The sequence below is a fragment of the Drosophila kikkawai genome, chromosome 3L (assembly GCF_030179895.1).
Source record: "Drosophila kikkawai strain 14028-0561.14 chromosome 3L, DkikHiC1v2, whole genome shotgun sequence".
In the NCBI taxonomy this organism is placed as follows: Eukaryota; Metazoa; Arthropoda; class Insecta; order Diptera; family Drosophilidae; genus Drosophila; species Drosophila kikkawai.
In genome coordinates, this window is record NC_091730.1 from 34215035 (window position 1) to 34239492 (window position 24458).

General features: G+C 38.2%; 1 protein-coding gene and 1 long non-coding RNA gene across 4 annotated transcripts in view; both read left to right on the forward strand.

Annotated features, from left to right (window-relative positions):
- Window positions 1-24458, forward strand: part of Parp1 (Poly-(ADP-ribose) polymerase) — a 152796-nt gene that overhangs the window by 110940 nt on the left and 17398 nt on the right. For both annotated transcript variants that reach the window (XM_041776398.2, XM_041776399.2), the window contains exon 5: window positions 11735-12304. In XM_041776398.2, the coding sequence (XP_041632332.1) occupies window positions 11735-12304 (570 nt within the window). The remainder of the gene's footprint in view (window positions 1-11734; window positions 12305-24458) is intronic.
- On the forward strand, window positions 2630-5419 carry LOC138928485 (uncharacterized). Of its 2 annotated transcripts, none has more exons than XR_011444907.1 (3): window positions 2630-3282; window positions 3342-3459; window positions 3519-5419. It is a non-coding gene; the product is annotated as an uncharacterized lncRNA (long non-coding RNA). The 2 variants fall into 2 exon arrangements; XR_011444908.1 differs by having other exon boundaries at window positions 2630-2900; window positions 2960-3459.

Here is a 24458-nt window from a genome sequence, read left to right on the forward strand (position 1 = left end):
ATTTCAGAAGGGGATTGCACAGAGCTCCAGCACAATACCTGAGCACGCAGCCTGGTATTCCATCGGGACCCGGTGAGTAAACTGGTTTTAGACGATGAAGATCCAAACTAAGGAAGCTTTCGGTTAAATAGGACTGAAAATTAGGTTCGACTTGGGCAAATCAAAAGAGTAAGTCTGATCTAAGCTATTTGAGGAACAATATGTAGTTTTGAAAAACTCGGCAAAGAGATCGGCGATGGCCTGATCAGAGTTTGCTGTAGCATTCTTGAACGAAAGCGATGAAGGATGTAAATTGGGTTTTCGCTTAGTGTTAACATAGTTATAAAACTGTTTCGGGTTCTGCGTGAACTGAACCCTACAACGAGTTAAATAACTTTTATAACACTGCGCGTTAAACACGGTGAAATCCGACCGAGGACTAAGATATCTTGAATGAACAGCAGGAGAACCGGTACGTTTATAACGATTATAAAGCCTAGACGTTTTTTAGGCGTGTCAGCTCTTTGGTGAACCAAGGTGGTTTACTAGACACCGACGGATAGGTCAACGGAACACACGATGCAAAGAACGCATTCATGGCACTGTAAAAAATATCCACGGCGGACGCCATGTCAGTGCACCTGTAAAGTTCAGACCAATTAAATTCAGAAATCAAGATATCTAGCCTATGAAAGTTTGCTTTACGAAAGCAGCGAACTTTAGTGGCTGAGCGACTCAGATCAGGTTTGGTCTTTACGACAATTCCCTAATCGATGGTCACTTCGAAAGTAGGGTGGTAAGGATCTTCGGGAAGCGTCAATGGATCGACTCTTGTTAAGTTTACACCTACAGGATCAGAGACGAAACACAGATCTAGTAGGCGATTTAAAGAATTTACAACATGGTTGACTTGGGACAACGAAATGTCAAGCAAGCCATCTATGAGGTCATGCTTTGCCGCAGTTTGGAGGACATTGGACGTACCATCTGATGACCAACGAGCTCCAGGTATATTGAAATCTCCTAGAGTTATTAGTTGGTCTCTATCCGAAAGCATGTTGGAGACGGCCTGAATTGCCGAAAGGTGTTTCTAAGAAATAGGCTCTTCAGCAGATGGAGGAACGTAAGAACAGGTTATATAGATAAAACTACCTGGAAATGATAGTTTTACACACATAAATTCAATACCTGTGAGATCGTCAATTTGCACCAGTTCGGAAATAAGGGTGGAGTCAACGGCAATTAAAACTCCACCACCTCGCTGGGAAAGACGGTCCAATCTATAAGTTGTGTACTTACACGGAAAAATTTCGGAGCTGAGAATCTCCGGCTTTAACCAAGTTTCGTTAAACACAATCACCTGGGATGCAAACGAAAAACTATCAGAATACAATTTAGAGAGCTTGCTGCGTAAGCCTCTAGTATTCTGATAGGAAAGTAGGAGGGAGGTATTTAGTTTTTTGGCACTGCCATGACGCCCGCAGTCACTGTGGTTTGTGCCGGCCGTAAAGGCCGTATTTTCTTTATCTTTACCTCGTACTCCTTGACTACAGCGTGCTCGGGCCAGAAGTCACCAGAACAAATTGTGTCAAAAAGATCGAGGGAGACACTTATATTGAAAGATGAGATATCTCTGGGGTATGAGAAATTGAATTTTTCTATTTTCACATTATTGGCTTGTATTTTGCTCTGTATATGAGGTAGTACATCTTCCGATGAGAGGTCATGGGCAAGCCGAGAAACAAATAATGCTTTTAATGGTGGAATATCGGTGAGGGTCTTTGGTAACGCAGCATTACCGACTTCTGCTAGTGGTTCAGCCCTATTTTTGCCCTTTGGGATAGCTGAGATTTTTTTTGAAGTCTGCGGTGTCAGAGATTGAGACCCCGCAGCGGACTCAACTGATAATACTGGGGGATCTGCTTCCATTACTGCCCCGGCTCCTTCGAATGCCGAATCTTTAGCCGTTCCCGATCTCAACACCATGGGAGTTGGCGTCAGTGTCGGGGGCTGTGCCGAGGGAGTGTGCCAAATCTTTGGTGGCTGGGGTTCGGCCAACTGCAGCCGACCAGCAGCCGATTTTTTGCGCTTTGGCGACTCGCTTAACAGCTTCATGCCGCTAAATTGAGCGTCCAGCGCTGTGAACAGGTCGTTTGTTTTGCGAAAATTGACCCTAAGTTCACTCAATCCACTTTTGGTTTGCCCCATGAAGGATAACATATCCTTCTCCACCTCACGACAGGCATGGCAACAATAGCGCAAGCCATTTTTGGCAGAAATTGCGTCAGCGATACGGCCCGTTAAGCTTAGACACTTAGCGTGAACGACCGCATCGCAAAGCCAGCAGTAAAGGCTGGGCTGATCTGCCAAAACCTCTTTTTGGCAGCCTTTAATATCACAAATAAGATTTGAAACCATTTTCACAAACCTTTAACCACTGTGCGCAGATAGGCAGTACCGAAAAAAAAACAAGAGAGCGGGAGCGTAAGCGTGGGTGAGCAGAGAAAACAAACGAAAGCTTGAGCCGCTTAAGTGCCGGTAGAAGCAAATAAACGGGACAACACAAAGAGGGGATAATAAAACACAAAAACTAAAAGTGAATTATCTATTATATAAAAATAAGTCGAGTTTTTTTGCGGGGATCAATTAACTCCAGAACGCACGAACCGATTTCCACGGTTTTGCATTCGTTGGAAAGGTCTCGGAATTTGTGATTTTATGCAGTAAAGAAAATTCAGGAGAAATTGCAACAGAAAGCGGGAAAATCATTTTTGCATAAAGCGCCAACACTGACACATAGCATGCCATAATTCTGTACTCAGTTTATTTTATGATAAACCGAAATAGTGTTCCATTTTGAGAAAAATAAGTTATTCGTTTCATATCAGAGCACTTGGAAGCTAGCATTTGAATTTAGGGTGGTAAGTTGAACTGTGTAAATTATGTGGACTTGAGGTAAAATGAACCGCTCTGCATATAGTCCTTGATCAAGACCAGAATTTCCCGGATAGTTCACCAACGCTTTGATCCAAGTATTTCTGATGTAAGTCGACACTACCATCGAATCGCTGCAGAATTACAATCCAATCGGGACCAGCGGTTGGAATATTCTCAGCTATTGCCAGCCTGTCTTCGTCCCCGATGCTATATAATTTAATATTGGGCACTTTCGAATGGTTAACTAATACAAATTGTGCATCTGAGCCTTGGGAATTTGTAGCATTTAAGGCAAGCTTAGTGTCCTCTTCTCCTTCCTCATATATTTCAGCGGCTTTTTCAAGAATAATTGAAACAGAAAAGGTGGTTAGTTGAACTGTGTCAATTATGCGGATTTGAGCTTAAATTAACCACTGTGCCTATAGACCCAGATCATATACATAACTCCAGAATGCACCAACCGATTTTCACGGTTTTGCAAAAACAAAAATTTTATTCATTTCCTAACATTTCAATTGGAAACCAGCTTTTGTCTTTAAGGTGGTAAGTTGGACTGTGTAAATTATGTGAAATTGAGGTTAAATTAACCACTTTGCCTATAGTTAAAAATGCCTAGAGCACGACGTTTGAACATCGGTCTCCGCACAAGGCATGCATGCCAGCAACAAGTGTGATAACAGAACTTAAGCGAGGAGAGACGAAATGTAGTAAGGGAAAATGCCCGATTGAGACAACGCGTGAGCACACGAAGATCTACTGGTGTGCAGCATCTAAGAGGATCCCAACCAACGTGGCAGGCTTCTAACAGCAGCCTTCCTCGACATAGCCATCAACCTCAGGACAAAATTCAAGAATCCTGAGATAGAGTGCCAGAAAAGATTCGTTATCCAAAGGTGTCGCGGGTGAGACCGTGCCCCCGGTGTTGCCCATATCCGTTTTGTCCACTGGAGGGTCCCAACAGTTGTCCTCTCAGAGCCCCAGTTCCCTACCAGGGTGTCAGGCCCGGACTACCGGTCGAAATTGGTAAGGCGGATAATCAGCTTACCTTGAAAAAACCCCTTATGGCAATACCACCAACGAGACAGTTTCATCTTTTCTCCATTGTCGGAACTTCCTATTTATTGAAACCATCTTTCCGCTATTCAGTTGGTCTCTAAAAGACTTTCGGATAGGGACCACTTAGTTAGTAGTTCTTGGTGATTTTAACATCCCAGGGGCTATTTGGTCCCTAGATAATTCCATTAACCACAATACATCACAAAAAATGTGGTTTACCAAAGAACACTTCAATTAAACGGATAATTTGCCGAAGGTGGCGTAACGGAGTTCGCCTGGCTTACTAGTTAGATATATATATTAATTAAACACTTAAAGACACATGCACATGCACTCGCGTAGCAGAACGTCAAAGTTTAAAAATTGTAGTTTAACAATATAAACTGAACCCCGGTGGTTTTAAATGTCTAAGAAACCCAAAAAATTCGGAGCGCAAAACAAAAACACGACCGTTCGCTATGAAAGTCAAAAGCACAGTATACAGCGACGGCTCCAAGATGAATGGAGGAGTTGGACCGGGCATATACTGTTCAGACCCTGAAATGAGGCTGTCGTTTAAGCTAGCAAGCCACTGCAGTATATTTCAGGCGGAAGTATTCGCCTTCAGGAAAGCAGCAGAGCTTGCCCAGCATAAACCGTGCACATGAGGGCTGACGCAAGCGCGAAAATCTGGTGGAGGAGTAAGTCCGCAACCTGCAGAATATCAAAAATTATGTGCAAAGAGCGCAACGAGAAACTCACTCACAACGTGCTGCATATTCCACGGAAGGATTGCAGAATGTTAGTGGGTATTCTAACAGGTCTGCCTTTCTGTTGCACATGCAGTCAAGCTGGGTATTACCGACAACGCCAAATGCCGGAAATGTGATGAATCCGAGGCAACCGAAACCTTGGAGCATCTCATTTGCAAATGTCCGGCCCTAACGAGGGCAAGAATGAGATACCTAGGCTCTCCGATTCTGGCTTCGATAGAAGATGCGTCCAAGAGGAAGAAAACCGGAAAACTAAGGGCCATATTGGCCTATGCGTGGACCCTTGAGGGTCATCCGATTCAACCTAACCTAATCTTTTTTGACTAGTCCAATAAATATAAGCACTAGGATAATAACAAAATAAATGATGGACGAGCAATGTTGATGAATTCGTGAAGCCAAGCGTTGGGCGATGGACGAACAAGGAAGTTAATATAATGTGTAAAGCCAATGTGTTTGGCAATAAACTTAAAAATTGACTACAAAAATGTAGTATAGTAATAGTATAGTAAAGTATCTTGGAATTCGAATTGATGAATTGAACTGATTCATGTATAATTTAAAAATGTTTAAATGATCTCTTGTTTGGAAATGGTAATGAAAGAAATGGTTTATAAGAGAATATATTAAAATAATCTAGAACATGTTTAAAATAGAAGTAAAGTTGGAAAATGAATTCCGGATAATTTGGCTAAGTTTTCTACAGTATTCAATAAAATTATAAAGTTGAAGTGAAACTAAGATGTTTATTGTAGACAGGAGGGCATGTATTTGTCAGAATGGCCGGACCGGAAAAGAAGTCTGAAGTAGGCATGAGAGTTTAAAGGGTGGCCATGGTTTCTTCTGGTAGGTACTAGTTCTGGTAGAATGGTGACTCAGTTTGCGAACTGAAACTGTGTGTGGCTCCGCATGCGTTGCTAGGCCTGGTCTCTCTCGTTTTCCTTGCTTCTGCTTTTTGACGTGGCGTGAGGTGGACTCGTGAATGAAGGGATAATATAATAAGCATCAGAACTGAGTGCGGAACATCAGAAGACAAGCCAAGCTACCAAAGCAAAAAAGATGCTTTCGGTGCTTTCGCTATGTAGGCATACGGATTAAGTGAAAAGTCAAACAAGTGTGTTTTAATTTTGTTTTTTTTTTTGTTTAACATTTATTATTATTTTATTATGTTTTAATAAATTTTTTTTTTTTTATTTAATGGATTAAAAATAATTAAATATTTTAGTGAAGGCGGAATTTAGCTTTATCAATATATGTATGCAAAGGAGTGGAAGAAAAAACTCATAGCCCAAAAGAAAAGGGGATAAGTAAGGAGTTGCAGAACAAATTAAAGAATAATGGAGGTGGAAAAAAATGTTGAGTTTGAATATATATGTTTTCTAATTGCCGTGGTGTCGGAAATCTCGGACATTGTTTTCGGAACTAAACTAGCTTTTAGCCTAAACGCCGCGTTTCCGACCGAGAAGCTAAGCTTACCAGTGCGAGAGCAGGAGAACCGAAGAGTGGAACGGACTAGCCGTGCGTGCAATCTGAAATAACAATAAGAGGAGATCGGGTGAGCGTAGGTAGTATGGGACATCAGCCATCACGTTAGATGGGCAACTTTTGAAAAAGAAATTTTTTTATACCATAATTGGCCATTAATTATCTATTAATTACACAGTTCAACTAAATTAGAACTTTATTTTATTAAATTCTGGATAAAAAAATTGGAAATATTAAAGTTTTCAGAAGTTACCTTCCACATTGGTATCAACTTATTAGGAAATCCAAGAAAATTGAACAGCTCGAATTTTCTTTCATGAATAATTAACGTTAAATTATTATATATTCAAAACTTTGATTTTCAGAAGTTGCCTTCTAACTTAGTGCACATAGGGAGAGACTAAGTATTAGTAGTTTAGAAAACGAAGACTCAGATGATCGCGACGAATATAAAACAAACTTTAGCTATAAAGAACCACACAAGTCATTCGTTTAAAATTTTAGAGCTTCGAAGTGTTGTTCTATGATCACCGAATGTACTTTCTCATTACCTTGCCTAAATTATTTCCCTTTAACTTAAGGGGGAATATACATGTAAACCAAATTTTTTTTGGCAATTTTTTTTTTGTTTAAAAAATAGTTTATTACTTAAAGAATATACTGTGTAAGTTTCATTATCGAATTTAAACTTTAAGTGCCTCAAATCAAGTATGCACGCAAGGTTCACAAGTGTTAACGTGGGCGCATCAAAAACTTTAATCGTCTTTTTCTCAACTTCTAATTTTGGCATGTCTACCTATGCTATGGGCACGATTCACAAAAAACTACGTAACATATCGGAGTGAATCAAAAATGATTATGATCAGCATGAAATTATCTTCTATTTGAATCTAAATGGTTGTTATAAAACTTAGTATTTCTTTTTTTTAAGAGGGTGGGAAGTGAAAACTAATCACCTGAAAATGGCATTTTTTCCTTCACATCAAAATTTAATTTTTTTGTCTTGATTTCTTTTTGGTTTTTTAGGGTCAAATAAAAGATGAAGGTGTAATAAATACAAAAAAATGTATTTAATTTTTTTTTTTTCGTAAATTTTCAATATCTTAAGAACATTGTGTCCAAGTTTTACACCGATCATAGGTATATTGACGAAGTTATGCAGAGTTGAACGAAGGTCGGTTGGTGTTCAATGCATGAGAATCACAAAGTTGAAAGCGCTCTCCTGAAAAATGCCATTTTGAAATCGGTGTACAAATACAAAATAAAAAATCCAATGCATAAGCTATCAATATAATTGTAGTCTATTCCAAGGAAAGCTTCATTACGCGCATTTAAAAAAAAAAAAACATTAAGATTCGTTAAAAATTGACTGAGATAGGACGGTCGCCAGTTCGAAAAACGTAGTTTCCCAGAAAACGCGTTTAAAGTTTTATGTTTGCTCTGTAGCTGCTTTGAGTCGGCCGGTTCGGAGGCTCATAACTTTTAAACTATTACGTATTTCGATTTGATCTTTTAGTATGATGTTCTAGACACTTAAAGCTATCAAAAAATGAAAAAAAAAAAAATTCGATTTTTTTTTTCAACTAACCAGAATGGACCCTTAAAGCTTGTTTTTTAAATGAGAAGTTTGCATGGGTGTTTTATGAGATCTGTTTGTACCATTGGGTAAAATGTATTAAATCTTACAAATGAGTTGAACAGTTAAAGAAGACGTTCGACCATTTGTGTGGACGCACCAACTTGACCAAGACTTGACCAAAAACCCTAAAAAAGTGTGGTACATAAAAAGTACAACAACAATTTAAACTTAACATTGCTGGTGTTAAGAAATATAAAATTTGTATTATAAATACATAATTAAAAATATATATAAGCCGCCAAAACCTGGAAGTGCATTACGAAAAGCTTATTCAAACAGTGACAGGACTATGAAGCAAGAATTGGATCTAACTCTCCTCTCATTTCTCCTAATTTTTGTGGTAATGGACGGACGAACATGGCAAGATGGATGTTTGTGTTGATCAAGAATATATGTTGGGATAATACAAATTAAGTTTATTTTATTTCAGGTAAAGTTCACAAGATAATTAAAAATTCTTCTTTCGTACTATAGACGCACTAGACTGGCCTCGTTCAGTTTCTACAGCGACTCATTTCGACTCTACGAAATTAGGGTTTTGGACAGTATGAGAGCAAAAGTGATGGCAGATCAGAGTTTGGAGTGGGACAACAATACTATACTCCTCTGCTGATGAAATACTTGCGGTTATGGTGAAATAGGAAGCAGTTTAGGCTGTCCCTAATACTTTAAACTACTCCAATCCCACATATACATATGTAAGATAGGTATTTCCCTCTTGTGTTACGTTTATTATAATAATTTTTCGGATATTATATGTTTCTAAAAATGTGCAAGTTTTCTTTCCTATTATCTGCTTCTTCCGTTTTCTTTTCAACTTTTGTTACTTTTTCTGCTTCTATATCTGCTTAATTTCAACTGTAACTGCTGAACTCCCAAAACACAATGAATAATTCTCTCTCTGTTCCTGCTTAGCTGCTGTCAGTTCCAAGCTCTCGGCCTGCTTCGATCCCTTTCCTTTTTACATTCGGCCATTCCTGACTACTCATCTGTCCCAGATGACCAATCATCCTCGTTGTCCTGGACATATCGCCACAGCTTCATGTAGTCACAACTGGTTGAAGTGTTAATTGGTCCTTCGAAATCTGCTGCCTTCCGAACTTCGTACCTCCCATTCCTTTTCACTTTTGCAACCTCGTACGGTCCCATGTACTCTCCAGCCAACCTCTTTCCAGCTACAAACTGTGTCCGGCGTATAGCAACTAAGTCTCCAACTTTATGATCGACTTCCGGTTTTCGCTTTCGGTCAAAGTTCCTCCTATACAATTCCTGTGCTCGTTGAATCTCTCTTTGTATCTTTTCTTCGACTTTCCTGCTTCTTTTTCAAAATTCTGCGGTCCTCTATGGCCGACTTTTGGGACTCACTCATCTTCATGAAGGCCAACTCCTGACAGCGGGCGAAGATCTCATCGTGGGTCGACTTCTTCTGCAGCAGCTGGCACTCCTTTTCAGCTAGTGACTTCTCCTTCTTAGTGCCATCAATCTGGGCTTTGCGCAACTTGTGATTGCTGGCCAGATCTGATTTTAGGCTTGCTCTTCGCGGCGTCTCCGCCAAACACTCTTGGGTTGTTCCAGCATTGCAGCGGGTCAGCTTCTTGGTCACTCCCTCATAGCCAAGGATTCTTATATATCCATCTGTTGGCGGCTTCTTCAGCACCTTCTTCCGCATCTTGACTGGGACTTCTGCGACTGTATTCACGGCCTTGTAGTTCTTGATCAGCTGCGACACTTCTTTATCATACTGCTTTGGCTTCTCACAAGCCTTCTCCTCCAGCTGGAAAGAAAACTTGTATCCGTCGGCCGACAGCGAAAAGTTAAACTTCGAGACGAAATCGAAACCCAGCAGCGCATCATACTCAATGTCCGCATCCTCCACTACAACAAAGTTTTGTGTCGTCAACTCCTGATCTACTGCAACCTCAGCCGAAAAGTAGCCAACTGGGCACGTCATCCTCTTTCCAAGCCCACGCAGCTTCGACGCACATCTCTTCAAGATGACATTCGGTATTTTTTCAAAGACATACTTGCGCAAAATAGATACGTCGGCTCCCGTATCTACCAGACACTCCACTTCCACGTCGTTGATGGTCACCTTTTTCATGCGATTTGCACTGCGTACAACTTGAACATCTGCAGTTGATTCAGGGCAATCCCTTGACATGTGGCCCTCCTCGTTACATCTGAAGCATTTCACCGCAGCCCTGCAATCCTTGCGAAAATGATCTGCAGATCCACAATTGAAGCAGTGATTCCTCCTGTGGTTGAACTCGCGCTGCATCCTATTTTCCGGTGTCGACCTCTCATTGTTCGGCTTGAACGGCTTCTCGCCCACGCGTTCGTACACCTCATACTGCTCCTTTAGCTCTTTGTACGTTTTGCAACAGTAGAGAGAGTATCTAAAGTCACTCCTCATGCTTAGGCCGTCAACAACATAACGGATTACTGAACGTACATCGATGTTGCCAAGTGACGCAATCTTTTTCATCTGCAGTAGGTATACATGAAATGATTCGTCCTTGCGTTTCTTCCGAGTACGGAGCCGCACATGGACATCAGCACTGCACACATATTGACGACTGAACTCTGTCTCCATCAGCATACGCATTTCTGCATATTGATGAACAAACGTAGACTCCAAAAATAATTTTGCAGTGTTCACCATTTTCGCCCGAGCCTGGACATACATTTGCTTTATGTTCAACCCGTAGGCTGCAGCATTCTGCTCAAAATTGTCGAACCAGTACTTCACTGGAATGGATTCTCCGTCAAACTCTGGAATAATTTTCGCGAAGCTTTCCGCTGTAATCGAGCATCCACTGTTCTGCTCCTCCGCTCCAAACTTTATGGCAAGCAGCTGCACAAGGTCTTTCAGCGTTTTTGTGTTTTCGTCGATCGAGCTGCTCTCAACTGCTATAGCTGTATCATTCTGCCTTCCACTTGTTCCGACACGATTCTGCATGCTTCTTCTTGCAGCCTTTTGTTCTCCTCTTGATTCGGAAAGTTCATGCATGCTTTTAACTTCATCGTCATTCTCCTGTTCACCAGCTTTACCAAAGTTATCCATTCTGATAGTTTTATCCGCTGCGACAGATCTAGTGTAATACGGCTTCACACTCATTCCCTTCCGCTATCCGCCTTTTAAACTTCTCCGGACTTGCAATTTAGGTTTGGACGAGCCCCCAAATGTAAGATGGGTATTTCCCTCTTGTGTTACGTTTATTATAATAATTTTTCGGATATTATATGTTTCTAAAACTGTGCAAGTTTTCTTTCCTATTATCTGCTTCTTCCGTTTTCTTTTCAACTTTTGTTACTTTTTCTGCTTCTATATCTGCTTAATTTCAACTGTAACTGCTGAACTCCCAAAACACAATGAATAATTCTCTCTCTGTTCCTGCTTAGCTGCTGTCAGTTCCAAGCTCTCGGCCTGCTTCGATCCCTTTCCTTTTTACATATATGTACTTTATAGGTTCGAAAATAGCAATTTGTGAATTGTAATATTATTGTCAAACCTTTAATAGCTTGTTAAGGTATAAAAAAAAACCAAAAAGTCAACATTATCCTCTTGTCTACACCATAGTCCTATCGTTTTTACACAGGGCAAATAATGCATGAAGCTTAATATGGGGTATTGAAACGTGGCCTGAAGGCGTATATCAAAAGACGCTAGAAGCAAAAAGAAGCCATTACGAATCGCAGTGTTTTTATAAATATAAAATTGAAGTAATATATGGTAAAGTTTTCTGCTGGGATTTATTTTTCTTTTATGCCTCTGGAGAGTCTGTAAGCGATTTTTGTTTCACCCGCGATATACTTTTCAAGCAATAAATACCATTATGCTATACTATTAAATTGAGCTTATATATTTATTTATATTTCATTTCAGTCCAAAAATTATTCGTAAAAAGCCTCCATTGTACAATTTGAAGTTTTCCGTTATCGGTATGAAAAATATGGAGATTGAAATAAAGAGAAGAATAGAAAAATTGGGCGGCCAATATGATAATAAAATATCTGATACAACCATAGCCATATTATCCACCGAATCAGAAATAAAAAAAAAATCTATCCGTATGGAGTCTGCAAAAAAACTTGGAATACATATTGTACCCTTAGAATATTTGGATTTTGTGGAAGCTGACGCTGACAGAGCTATTAATTATATAAATAGTATGAGCCTGTGTAATTGGGGTACTGACCCCCTTCTAAGAGTGCCTCTGGATGGTTCAAAGAGTTCAAAGAACAAAAGTATATATACAAAATCTGTGCCAATTTCAAAAACGTTAAAAGTTAAGGATGGAACAGCTGTAGATCCGGACAGTGGCCTTGAGGATATCGCACATGTATACGTTCACGGAAAAGATAAATACAATGTAGTACTCGGCTTGACTGATATTCAGCGAAATAAAAATTCTTATTACAAATTACAGCTTTTGGAAGCTGATAAAATGTCAAAGTAAGTAACAAGATTTAATAATTAACCATTATAATGATTTTTTTTATTAACAAATAGCTTTGTATATCTGAAAGACAACAAAAAAAAAAAAAACATTTTGCTAAAGGTTTTTATTGAAATAAATAAGTCAATACGGTAGCTTGTCTAATACCATGTAAACTGATATTTCTGCAGAACTATGGGTTGTTTGTCTGTTGAGAGTGAACGTTATGTGCTTAAACATTTGTTAGTTTTTTATACGCGTCAGATAGCCACTTATCAACTACCATTAGGTGGTTTGCGAGTTAGGTTGTTGCACGGCAGTGGCATTCGCGAAAGTGGATGTTGTCAGCCAGTCGCACGTCGGAATATCCGCTGTGTAAAGGACAAATAGGGTTGGCCCAATGTAGCTACCATGTACGACTCCACCTTTAATTGTGGCAAAAGTTTTTTAATTTTAATTATGAGGCCGTTGAGCCATACGCGATCGAATGCTAGAAATACATGGGAGAAATATTGCGCTGCAATATTCTCGATCATCAAATATGTGCGAATCTCTATTAGTCTGTTAACTAGCTCGAATGTTCTATGCTTTCTTCTGAAGCCAAATTGATGTGCTGGTATGATGTTGTGAGCTCCCAGACATGGGATTATGCGCGTTAGCAGCCATTTTTCAAATAATTTCTACAGGCATGATAATAAACTGATTGGTCTGTAAGAAGACAGAATCGAGTGGTCTTTTCCAGGCTTTGGAAACATTATGATAATCGATAATTTCCATGATGTGATGATGATATGATCCCATTGAAAAGTTTACAGTTGCAGTTACCTGATAGCCTTTGTAATCTCGTTCGAACGAAATGATGCTGGCGAAGAATCCGTTCCAGATTGGATTTGCGGTAGAACAAATTGATTTAGAGCTACTTGCTTGCCTTGTATGAATTATGTCTAAGCAAGCTTATGGATTCGGATTAATTTTTGAGCCCGAACAAATTATTTATCTATATAATGCTAGTACTCCAGAACGCACGAACCGATTTCCACGGTTTTGCATTCGTTCGAAAGGTATCGCGGAATTGGCATCATACAATCGCTTGACTTTCCTATATTATCCCCCTGCGAACTACAGTGATGATGAACATTTAGATATTGGATCTATGACGACTCTATGCCCATATTGCAATGCGTTAAAGTTCAAATTGAAATGAATTGAATGAATTGGAACACATAACTACATATACTCGTTCAACACACATCACACGATTCTTCAACAAATGATTGTTTTGAAATATCTTCGTCCTTAAATTGTCCACAATCCCCAAAGGATAAGATTTTGGGGTTTAAGTTTTATTATTTAGTTTTATTAAATTGAAGCAGCCATGGTGCCGCTTCAATGTTCCAAGAGTATCTTTTAATATATTTTGGGTATCTTTTTGGAGCAGCGATGGTACCGCTCCAATGCTCAAAGAGTTAATGATATATACAAAGTTCCTTAAGTTATAATGTAAGCTAAGTCTCGTAGCTGCGCTGCTCGCAGGCAGCGGCAGAGAGACGGCTGTGTATATGTATTCTTATGTATAAGGAAATGTACTTATGTACATTGGCTATGCGCTCACAAGTGGAAGCGCGAGGGGGTATGCGCGTGTAGTCCATTCGACACAAATATGTCAACACTAGCACTTTCTGAGTGCAGGCTAAGCCTTAGCGATCGGTTCATATTTCGGCCACTCATGGTTTATGACCGGGACTTTGAGTTGTGTAAACACTGCAACATTGTATTACAGTGCGCACTCTTTAAGTACTCTGGGTACAGTGCGTATTCGATATGTGCGCATACTACATCTCCCTCCTTTTGAAAAATAACGTAACTAAGTGAAGCTATTTTATACTAATTAATACACTTTTAATTGGTTTTTGCTTTTTTTTTGTTTTAGTTTTGTTTGGTTTTGTTTTTTTTTTTTGTATTGTGTAAGTGTATTAATGTGTAGATATGGGTGTGTATGGCTATACTAAATGCAAATTATGAAATAAAGATTTTTAACCTATCCTTATGAACTGTTTGTGTCTTACGTTTATCATTGGCTATGACTATATTATCCCTATCACCTATTTCCGTTACTACGTACGGACCGGTGTATTTAACATCTAACTTATGACCTGTTTCGTTTTTTAACAAAACCTGGTCGCCTACTGATATATCTATATCGTTTACTCTATGGTCGTACAATAGTTTATTCCTATTCTTATTCGATTCTAACATAACCCTAGCTCTTTTATAAGCTAGTTCTAATCTATACTTAGATTCCTTAGCATAGTCATCTATATTATAAAGAGGTTCTATGCTATCTATGCTATTGAAGTGTTTCGGTAAATTACTTGTTTTACCGAACACTAACTCATGTGGACAGTAAGTATGTGCCATAGATGGGGTCGTGTTGAAACAAAAGACGAAGTATTGAAGCCATACGTCCCAATCAGTTTTGTCAACCGATATGTAGGATCGTATATACTCATTAAAGGTTCTGTGGCTTCTTTCTACTGTTCTGTGGCTTCTTTCTACTGTTCCAACTGTCTGGTGATGGTGTGCTGTTGATGTAATATTTTTGATTTTCAAATATTTGCACAGATCGTCTATGATTGAATTCTTATACTCTGTTCCCATGTCCGTAATGAACGTCTTCATTGGACCATACTTCAGAATAAAAGATTCAAATATGGCTTTGGCTACAGTATTAGCATTTTTATTTGGAATCGGTATTGCAAATAAAAATTTGGTTAGATCACATATTAATGTGACTGCATACTCGTTACCATTTTCAGATTTTGGTAGTGGTCCGATGGTATCCACTATCACTCTGTCGAATGCATGTGCTGGTGTTTCTGTTAGTGTAAAAGGGGTCTTTGTGTGCTTTGTTACTTTAGCTTTCTGGCATTTCGGACATTTTCTTGTACTCTTTTATGTCGTTGGACATATTTTTCCAGTAATAGTGTCTCTGGACCTTGGCCAAGGTTTTTGTGATGCCTGTGTGACCTCCTTGTATTGGATCATCATGTAGCGTAGACAAAATTGCTTCTTTCTCTGTATCTTTTGATACTAGGGTCACCGGGTTGAGTAGCGCTACTCTTAATGTTTTCAGTATCTTATTGCCCATTAATTTGGAATTATCTGTTGATATTTTATCAAAGATATTTTCCCACGGTGCCACTTTGAGGTGGCTGATATTATGTATACCGGCTTGCATTGCAAGCCTTTGGAAAAATTGACCTAAGTCGACAACTCCATTAGTATATAAATCGCTAACTTCATATCTTGCAATAATTTTCGTGCCATGTTTAAATAAACATAACATATCTTTTATATGCAAGGTCACTACTTTACGTACTTCGTCATTGTTTATGACGTCGTAAACGTTGGGCTTAGAAGCTTTATTCAGAGATTGCATTGGCAATTCTTTTTCTTGATGTTCCGCGCGGAATTTTTGTCTACTTTGAAATCGTGTAGTGACTTTATTTATTGATCCAGTGATGTTTTGTAATTCCTTGATGGTTATCCTTCATAACGCATCAGCTACATAATTGTCTTTGCCCTTCAGGTATTCTACCGTAAAATCGAATTCCTCTAATTCAAGCCTCATACGAGTTAATTTGGAACTTGGATTTACCGTTGAAAACAAATAGGTTAATGGTCTATGATCCGTTTTAATTGTGAAATGATTGCCATAAATATATGGTAGAAAATGTTTTATAGCCCAGTGAATAGCAGCTAATTCCTGCTCAGTAGTACTCTTGTTACTTTCTCCTTTAGTAAAGGATCTTGATGCGTATGCAATTGGAAGTTTGAGTCCGTTATGGTTTTGAGTTAAAACCGCTTCACACGCTTGTTTACTTGCATCAGTTATTATGCAGAATTCTTTTGAAAAATCTGGATATTGTAACAAGGTTGGATTTATAAGTGCCGTTTTAAGATGATCGAAGGCATTCTGGCATTCCGATGTCCATTCGAATTTTACATCTTTATACCCTTGCAGGGTATTATAATTTCAGTCAGAAGTTTGCAACGCAGTGAAGGAAACGTTTCCGACCCTATAAAGTATATATATTCTTGATCAGCATCAACAGCCGAGTCGATCTAGCCATGTCCGTCTGTCCGTCTGTCTGTCTGTCCGTCTGTCCGTCTGTCTGTCTGTCCGTCTGTCTGTTTCTACGCAAACTAGTCCCTCAGTTTTAAAGCTATCTGAATGAAACTTTGCATATAGTCTTCTATATGCTCTCACTGCTATATATGTCGGAACGGGCCGGATCGGACGACTATATCATATAGCTGCCATACAAATGTTAGATATATTTGTAGAAAAAAAATTATAACTTTGCTGTTTTTCAACATTTTTGCACCATTTTTTAGATATAGCTGCTATAGGAACGGTCGAGAAATAAATAGGAAAAAAATTATAGTTTCGTTGTTTTTCAACGTATGCTTATCTACTCTGAGATATAAGCTTTTTTATTATTCTAGAATTATGGTATAAATTTCATAAAAATCGGACAACTGTATCATATAGCTGCCATATAAACCGATCGGTAGATGTAGAGAAAATGTAAAACTGGGAATGTAAAACTGTAACTGTCAAACTGTAAACATAATAAGTATAGGTAACATGTAATGAAACTCTGTTTTGTGAGTGTTTTCAGCATTTAAATCTATAATATAAACCTCAAAACCAATCTGCAAGGGTATACAAACTTCCGGGTGCCGAAGTTAGCTTCCTTTCTTGTTTTTGCATAACCTAGTTATGTGACGAGAATAATCGGCCAAATTTTTTATAAAGCGCCTATAGTAATTGCAAAATGCAACTAATCGTCTAGCGCTGTCCGCGTCATGTGGGACTGGATAATTTTTTATTACGTCATATTTTTTATCGTCAGGCAAGATTCCTTTATCAGTGCATTTATGTCCCAAAACTGTGACTTCATGCATGAAAAATGAAAATTTTTCAGGATGTAACTTTAGGTTGTGTTTCCTACATGTCTCAAAAACATCAGTTAGGTTCTTAAGCATATGTTTTTCGGAACATCCTATGACTATTAAGTCATCCATATAAAGAAATGCTTGAGACGGTTCTAATCCTGAGAAAGCAATAGTCATCATTCTCTGGAATGAATTTGGGGCTATTTTCAAGCCAAATGGTAATCGCGTGAAGCGATACGAGCCATTGCTCGTTGAAAATGACGTTATATCCCTGGAACTTTTTTCAAGTTCAATTTGGTGAAAACCAGACATTAAGTCTAGGCATGAAAAATATTTAGCTCTACCTAGCTAATCTAGAATATCATCAATTCTAGGTAAAGAGAATTTATCTGACAATAGTTTTTTATTGATTTGACGATAGTCAATTACTAATCGCCATTTTTTCTTGTCAGAATCCGGGAGAGACTTCTTCGGAACTAATAAGAGAGGGCTATTGTAAGGTGAGACTGATGGTTCAACTATTTTGTCGTCTATCAGCTTTTGTACTTGGGCCTGAATTTCTTGCACTTGGCTGTGCGGACTTCTGTAATTTTTGATATATACGGGCTCGTCATCCTTTAGTCTAAGCTTTTGTTTGTAAAAGTTATTTGTTGTTATAGATTCGGTTTCGAGTCCGAATATGTCTGTGTATCTGGTGCATAGATCTTTTAATTGAGTTTTGAACAAAGGCGGGAAGTTTTTGGTTAATTTGCTCATAACGAATTCATCTCTTCCTTTGTTATTTTCTTTTATTATATCATAATTATTCAAAGTTTCGTATTTGATATTATTTAGGTTTACAATCTTAGTGGCATTTGTTGTATTTATAATTCGGACAAAAGTATTTTTGTGATCGGATATCGTGTTTGCGATATAAATTCCATCCTCAATTTCTTGATTTAATATCTGAATTTGATTTGATCGACTAAGTAGAAGTCGTGTGGAATGATATATTTGCCATTAGTGAGTTCTACACTGGCTAAGCCTGTTGAAGATATTGTTCCTTCGCCTATTTCCGATATTTCGGTGTGTACTTTATCATGTATTATCTCAAATTTATCTATATTATCTTTTAGTATAGATATGTCTGCACCAGTATCAAGTAACAGTGTATAACATTTACGTGTACTTTCGTTTTTGATTTTTATATAAATGCTTAGATTCAGGTTGACTGTTTTTATTGAGCTATTTTTTTGCTCTAAGTATCTGAAGGGTTTTGTTGGTTTTCCGAGTTGGTTTGGGCCAATCGGACATTGTTTTGGTTGTTACGGTTTGATCCGTTGTTGTTTCCGTTGCGGTTGTTTCCGCCACGGTTGTTTCCTCTATAATAATTATTATTATTATTATTGTTGTTGCGATTATAACCGTTGTTCTGGTTATTTTGGTAGTTTTGGTTGTAGCCATTGTTCCGGTAATTACCTCGGCCATTACCCCTACCGTTTGTTTCTGTAACTATTACCGCGATAGTTACCTCTTTGTGCATACAATATGGTGTTGGCGTTACCCGTCATTTCAGTACTACATTGTATATACTTAGTGACGGCTTCATTCATGGTCGTGAAGTTGCCAGCTTCCAATATTGTCTTTAGTCTGCCATGCTCACAATTTTTAACCATTGTGGTGATGGCTTCCTTTGTGCTGAATTTATCAGCGTGTTCGGCTGAGAGGCCTTCATCGATAGACGAAGCTTCTAAGAGCTTTCGTAGGTTGTCTATGTCATTGGTAAATTTCTCGGCGGTTTTGCCTTTCTGGACAGTCTTGGCCATTTTGGCCTTTATTACATCGGATGTTTCGCCGACTATTGTGTCCTTCAGTTTTTTGATTATGTCGTTTATGGTAGTCTCATTTTAAACCCTGTATAATGTGGATCCAACAATTTTGGACTTAATGACCTCTACAGCGATGTGTTCAAATGTCCCTTTAGTTAGATTTACTAACTTCAAGGCCGTTATGAATCGTTGTAGGTGTAATTTCTGGCAATTGAATTCTGGTATGGCACTAGAAATTTCTTTGATATATGCCCTTTGGGCAATTTTCGTCGGCCATGGTTATTGTATTATTTAGTTTATTTTCCTCTGAGTTGTCTGAAGTGTCTGAATCTTCTGATTCCAGATCAGTGTAGGTTGCCGGAATAGTAAGATTATTTAAATCTTCTTCTTCTATTTTCGGGCTTGCTTCAGGTGGTTCCTCAGGTTCTTCTTCGTCTGATTCTGACGATTCAGGATCAGGTACAGCGGAGGCTGCTATTGGTATGGTTAATATGGTTGGTACCGATATCTCCAAACCGAATTTCTGTCTAACAGTTAATAAATGAGATCGGAGGCGTATCAGAAGTTTAGATACCTGTGTCCAATGATCCTGAGTTAACCTATCTCTATGCTCATATATTATTAATCGCGCTGCGTTAAAGCACTCTACCAATATCCAGACGTGTTTCCTAAGTGTATTCTTCTAGATTGGTCTATTCTGAGCTAAAGATTTATATGACTTGTCAAAATTTGTTTTTATATCGGCTAATTCTTTATAAACTGCATTCCAATTCATACTTGGATTTAGCCATTAAAAATGTGTGAAGTGTTTGTGTTTGTATTTTATTTTTATTATTATTATTTCATTTTCTCAAGTTTTAGGTGTTAAACAATTGTGTATAATCATTGTTGTTAGTGCCTTTTTTTTTTAATTTTATCGAGGTCATTTCCTCGGCTTATATATTTCTTCTTCAAGCACTTGCTGTGCAGTTTGTAGATTTTACTGAAGAAGTTGGCGCACATGATAACAACAATGACTATCAGAAGTACGTGTACCCAGTACAAGTTGATATTGCTTGATTCTACCTTATTTATTACGTTAGCAGTGGAATCCACTGTTTTGATGTCTAGCGTCATTTTTCTTGGTATTTTATATGCTTCTGGTACATATACTGTATTGTTCTGGGTTTCTATTATTGCATCACAGTGCACTCGCAAAAAATTGTGCAACGCAGTGCATAGGTTTGTATATTCTGCTGTTTCCGGAGTCCAGTGTCGTCCGCGTCCGCTGGTCGTCGCCGGCCTGGCTTCGCTGACGCTCCCTCGAAGGTGTAAGAGGCGGCCTGCCACTCACACTTGTATTATCGGCTGCTGCTGTCCTGGGCCTATGGGCTCAGGCGGCACCGGTGCTGGTCTTCGCACAGGTTGGTGTTGTAAGGGTTTCAGCTGCTGATGTCCTGGGCAGTCGATCGGGCAGGTTTGCGGTTTCTTTGCGATTGGCTTCGGAAGAGAAGGTTTTGTTGTTCCGTTATATGTTGATTTATATTTTTTTTTGCTTGGTGGCGAGGTGAGTTGTGTTTGGGCTTTTTAGTGTTGGCTTATTCACTTCTGTTTTCACTGGCCTTGTTGTGTGTTGTCCTTCGATTTGAATAAAACTATGTCCCATTTTCCGACATAATAGTGGAGGAACATTTCCCATTGGGCACTCACTGAAGATGCTATATTTTCTCCAACGATGCAATGCCAGTATTGGCCATGGTGATTATCGAAGTAGTTTTGTATATCAAGTGCTATATCTTCCTTTCTTTCATTAGCCTGGTCTATTGCTCTGAACGCTGTCTCGAATGCGTCCAATTCGAGGTAAGCAGGCATATTACCACGCCTTATTCCTTGCGACATTTATATTTCTTTTCACTTTTTTTACTGCAGGTTCTGTATCACAGTCACGGTCGCCATGAAATACCTTCGTCCTTTTATTGTCCACAATCCCCAAGGATAAGATTTTGGATTTAAGTTTATTATTTAGTTTTATTAAATTGAAGCAGCCATGGTGCCGCTTCAAAGTTCCAAGAGTATCTTTTAATATATTTTGAGTTTCTATTAGGAGCAGCTATGATACCGCTCTAATGCTCAAAGAGTTTCTGATTTATACAAAGTTCCTTAAGTTATAATGTAAGCTAAGTCTCGTAGCTGCGCTGCTCGCAGGCAGCGGCAGAGAGACGGCTGTGTATATGTATTCTTATGTATAAGGAAATGTACTTATGTACATTGGCTATGCGCTTACAAGTGGAGGCGCGAGGGGGTATGCGCGTGTAGTCCATTCGACACAAATATGCCAACACTAGCACTTTCTGAGTGCAGGCTAAGCCTTAGCGATCGGTTCATATTTCGGCCACTCATGGTTTATGACCGGGACTTTGAATTGTGTAAACACTGCAACATTGTATTACAGTGCGCACTCTTTAAGTACTCTGGGTACAGTGCGTATTCGATATGTGCGCATACTACAGTTTGCAATTACAGATACAAGGACAAATGTATCATTTGCGTGGTTCAATAGTGCCATCACCAGATGATTTCTGCAAATATATTTTATTTCGTCGATGGTGGATCAGCTAAATGTGCGGTGCAATATTCAGGGAACACAACAGTTAAGGGGGGGGTAAGGTATTTAATTTTTTTTTTCGTAATTTTTTTTTTATTTTTTATTTTTAAGGCCTAATATCTTAAGAATATTGTGTCCAAGTTTTACATCGATCATGGGAAAATTGACGAAGTTATGCAGAGTTGAACGAAGGTCGGTTGGTGTTCAATGCATGAGAATCACAAAGTTTAAAGGGCTCTCCTGAAAAATGCAATTTTTCAAATCGGTGTACACGATTACAGAAAAACTACTGGACCGATCGATTTGAAATTTGGCACACACATTCTTTAACTAATTCCTCAGGTATTCACGTCGGCCTTTTTTTAATTTTTAATTTTTATATATTTTTAAATTAAGAAATAACGTTTTTTTTTAGTCAAAAATCGGGGTTTTGACTTCAAATTTTGATAAAAAATAGGGAAAAAATTTTAAAAATAAAAACGCTTCGTGAATACCTCGGGACACTTATCCTTTAACGAATGAGGTATAATTTTTGTAGATCGGATGATCCTGTGGACTGTTAGGATGTACACCGCAAAACAACTTTTTTTGGAGGCGACTCAGGAGATTCCCTATAACTTCTCTACCTCTAAATATTTTTCAATACAAAATTTATCAAAAATTATTTAAATGTTGTGTTATTATATGGTATTTAATTCATTAAGCTAACTTTAGCCGTTCCGCCACAATAATAATTTTAAAAAGTGGCCTTTTTTGCACCGAATTAACCTTACCCCCCCCTTAAAGGCCCTATGACACTATAATGCAGATTTCATTAAATAAAACCTTGAAAGGGACAACTATATGTGTAATTTCGCTTAGATTTTTTGGTAGCACGACGGTCACACCGATCGAATAAGGTAAACAATAAAAACGCCATTCGCGACGTATTACTATGAATTTCTGAATTCTACGTCAAAGTATTTACGCATAAATGAATGCGGAAACCTTTCGATTTATGTTTTTAACCTATAATGCAATTTTTTTAATTATTACCAAAAAAAAATATTCAAATTAATTTTACAGCGCAATATCCTTGCCACCGAAAACATATTATTTTTCCTTATTTTCTAATATTTTTTCAGTTCAATAACCAACGAAATTATATAAAAATAAAATTCTCATTGCGAGACCACTTTGAGTTTCGAGCTCTAATAAGCTGGCTAATACACTTTTCAATTACAATTTTCTTAATTTTTGTATTTTTTTATCGTGTTCACGCCAGAAAGGCGCTCAATTTCGGGAGGCAGTGTGATCCCGAATGCTCTCCTTTTCTCTCCCTCTTCCTCCGGACTTCCAGTCCTAGAGCTTCCAATCCGCTCTCCCTAGCATTAGTTTCCTTTGTATATTTAGTACCAATTACTCCTTCTACTAATAAACATCGACGCACGTCGCGTAAAACCCCGTCAAGTCTCCGTGTTCTTATTTCGAGTGCATTTCAGCTTAAAGCCGCCCCCCTCAAACATTTGGTCCATCAGAGCCGGATTTCATCCACCAGCAGCTCCGGTGGCTTTAACACCGCACAAGATAAGTTCAAATATATTATTGCTGCCGGTCATACAGTTAGGTTTTGCGAAGCTCAATTCGTCTTAATCTCTCTGTATGATTTGTCTAAATCCTAAGTCCGATTGATCCGACACTACGGCAGCATAATAAGTTCCAATTCCAAATCCAAATTTCATTTTCTACATTTGTGCCAAAATAAATAAATTAATGCAATAGCCACAGTGAGAATTTAATTCCAATAGTTCTCAATTCCTCTTCGTTAACTGTGTTCCCGCTAGCATTTATTTACATTTACATACATATTCAATACAGTCCACTCCACAAAACTACAATCGCTGTCAACATTGACATTTCCCCAAATCGAGAAATTATATCCAAATAATTTCTATACAAGATCTACGGGTTCCAAAATTCATAAAGTGTTTGTTTAAATAAATGCCTAAGCCACAGTAAAACTTTCCAATTCCGAATTATTCTTAATTCCTTCTCGTTTACTGTGTTCCCGCTAGCATTTATTTACATTACATACATACTACAGTCCACTTCACTCCGAAACTTATATTTACAAATTTACAACAATAACTGTCCGCAGCTACTAAAAATACAAATTTATTTAATTCGTACATATATTTGTTGTGTTTTACTCCCTCGCTCTATCCTGAGCTGCAATACGTATTTACATACATACATAATCGTCTGCATACGACGCTCCAATATTTGGCAATTTTTTCCGCCTCTCCTTATCTCCGCTATTTTGCACTTGCATACGGCAAGTGCACAAATATATACACACACACGTATTGGTTCCGAAATACAGCACCGGTCAATCAAATAAGACCAGACAAATAAAATAATTTTAAATTATTTTATATTAAAATTCCAACTAACCGATTAAATTAGAAATCCAAGTGTGCTTCCATATACGCATTAGTGTGACCGTATTTTCGGAATTCCGTATTTAATTCAAATATTCTCGATTTAAATTCCATACGAGAAAAATACAATTTTCCACAAATAATTATATATAATAATTATTTCAAAAATAATTATTACGAGTCCGATTGGTTCCTAAATTCCCAATCAAACTTCGACACATTACTATTTCGTAATATATATTTACAGTAAATTGTCGTAAAAAATATATAAAATGACTTCTACTATTTTGAACAAATTTACTTTGATTTGTGACCGTCTGAGGCACTTCGACTCCAGAGTCTGCAATCCAGCAGCACCCACAGACTGTATATTTTATGTAGATTTATCGATTTTCGC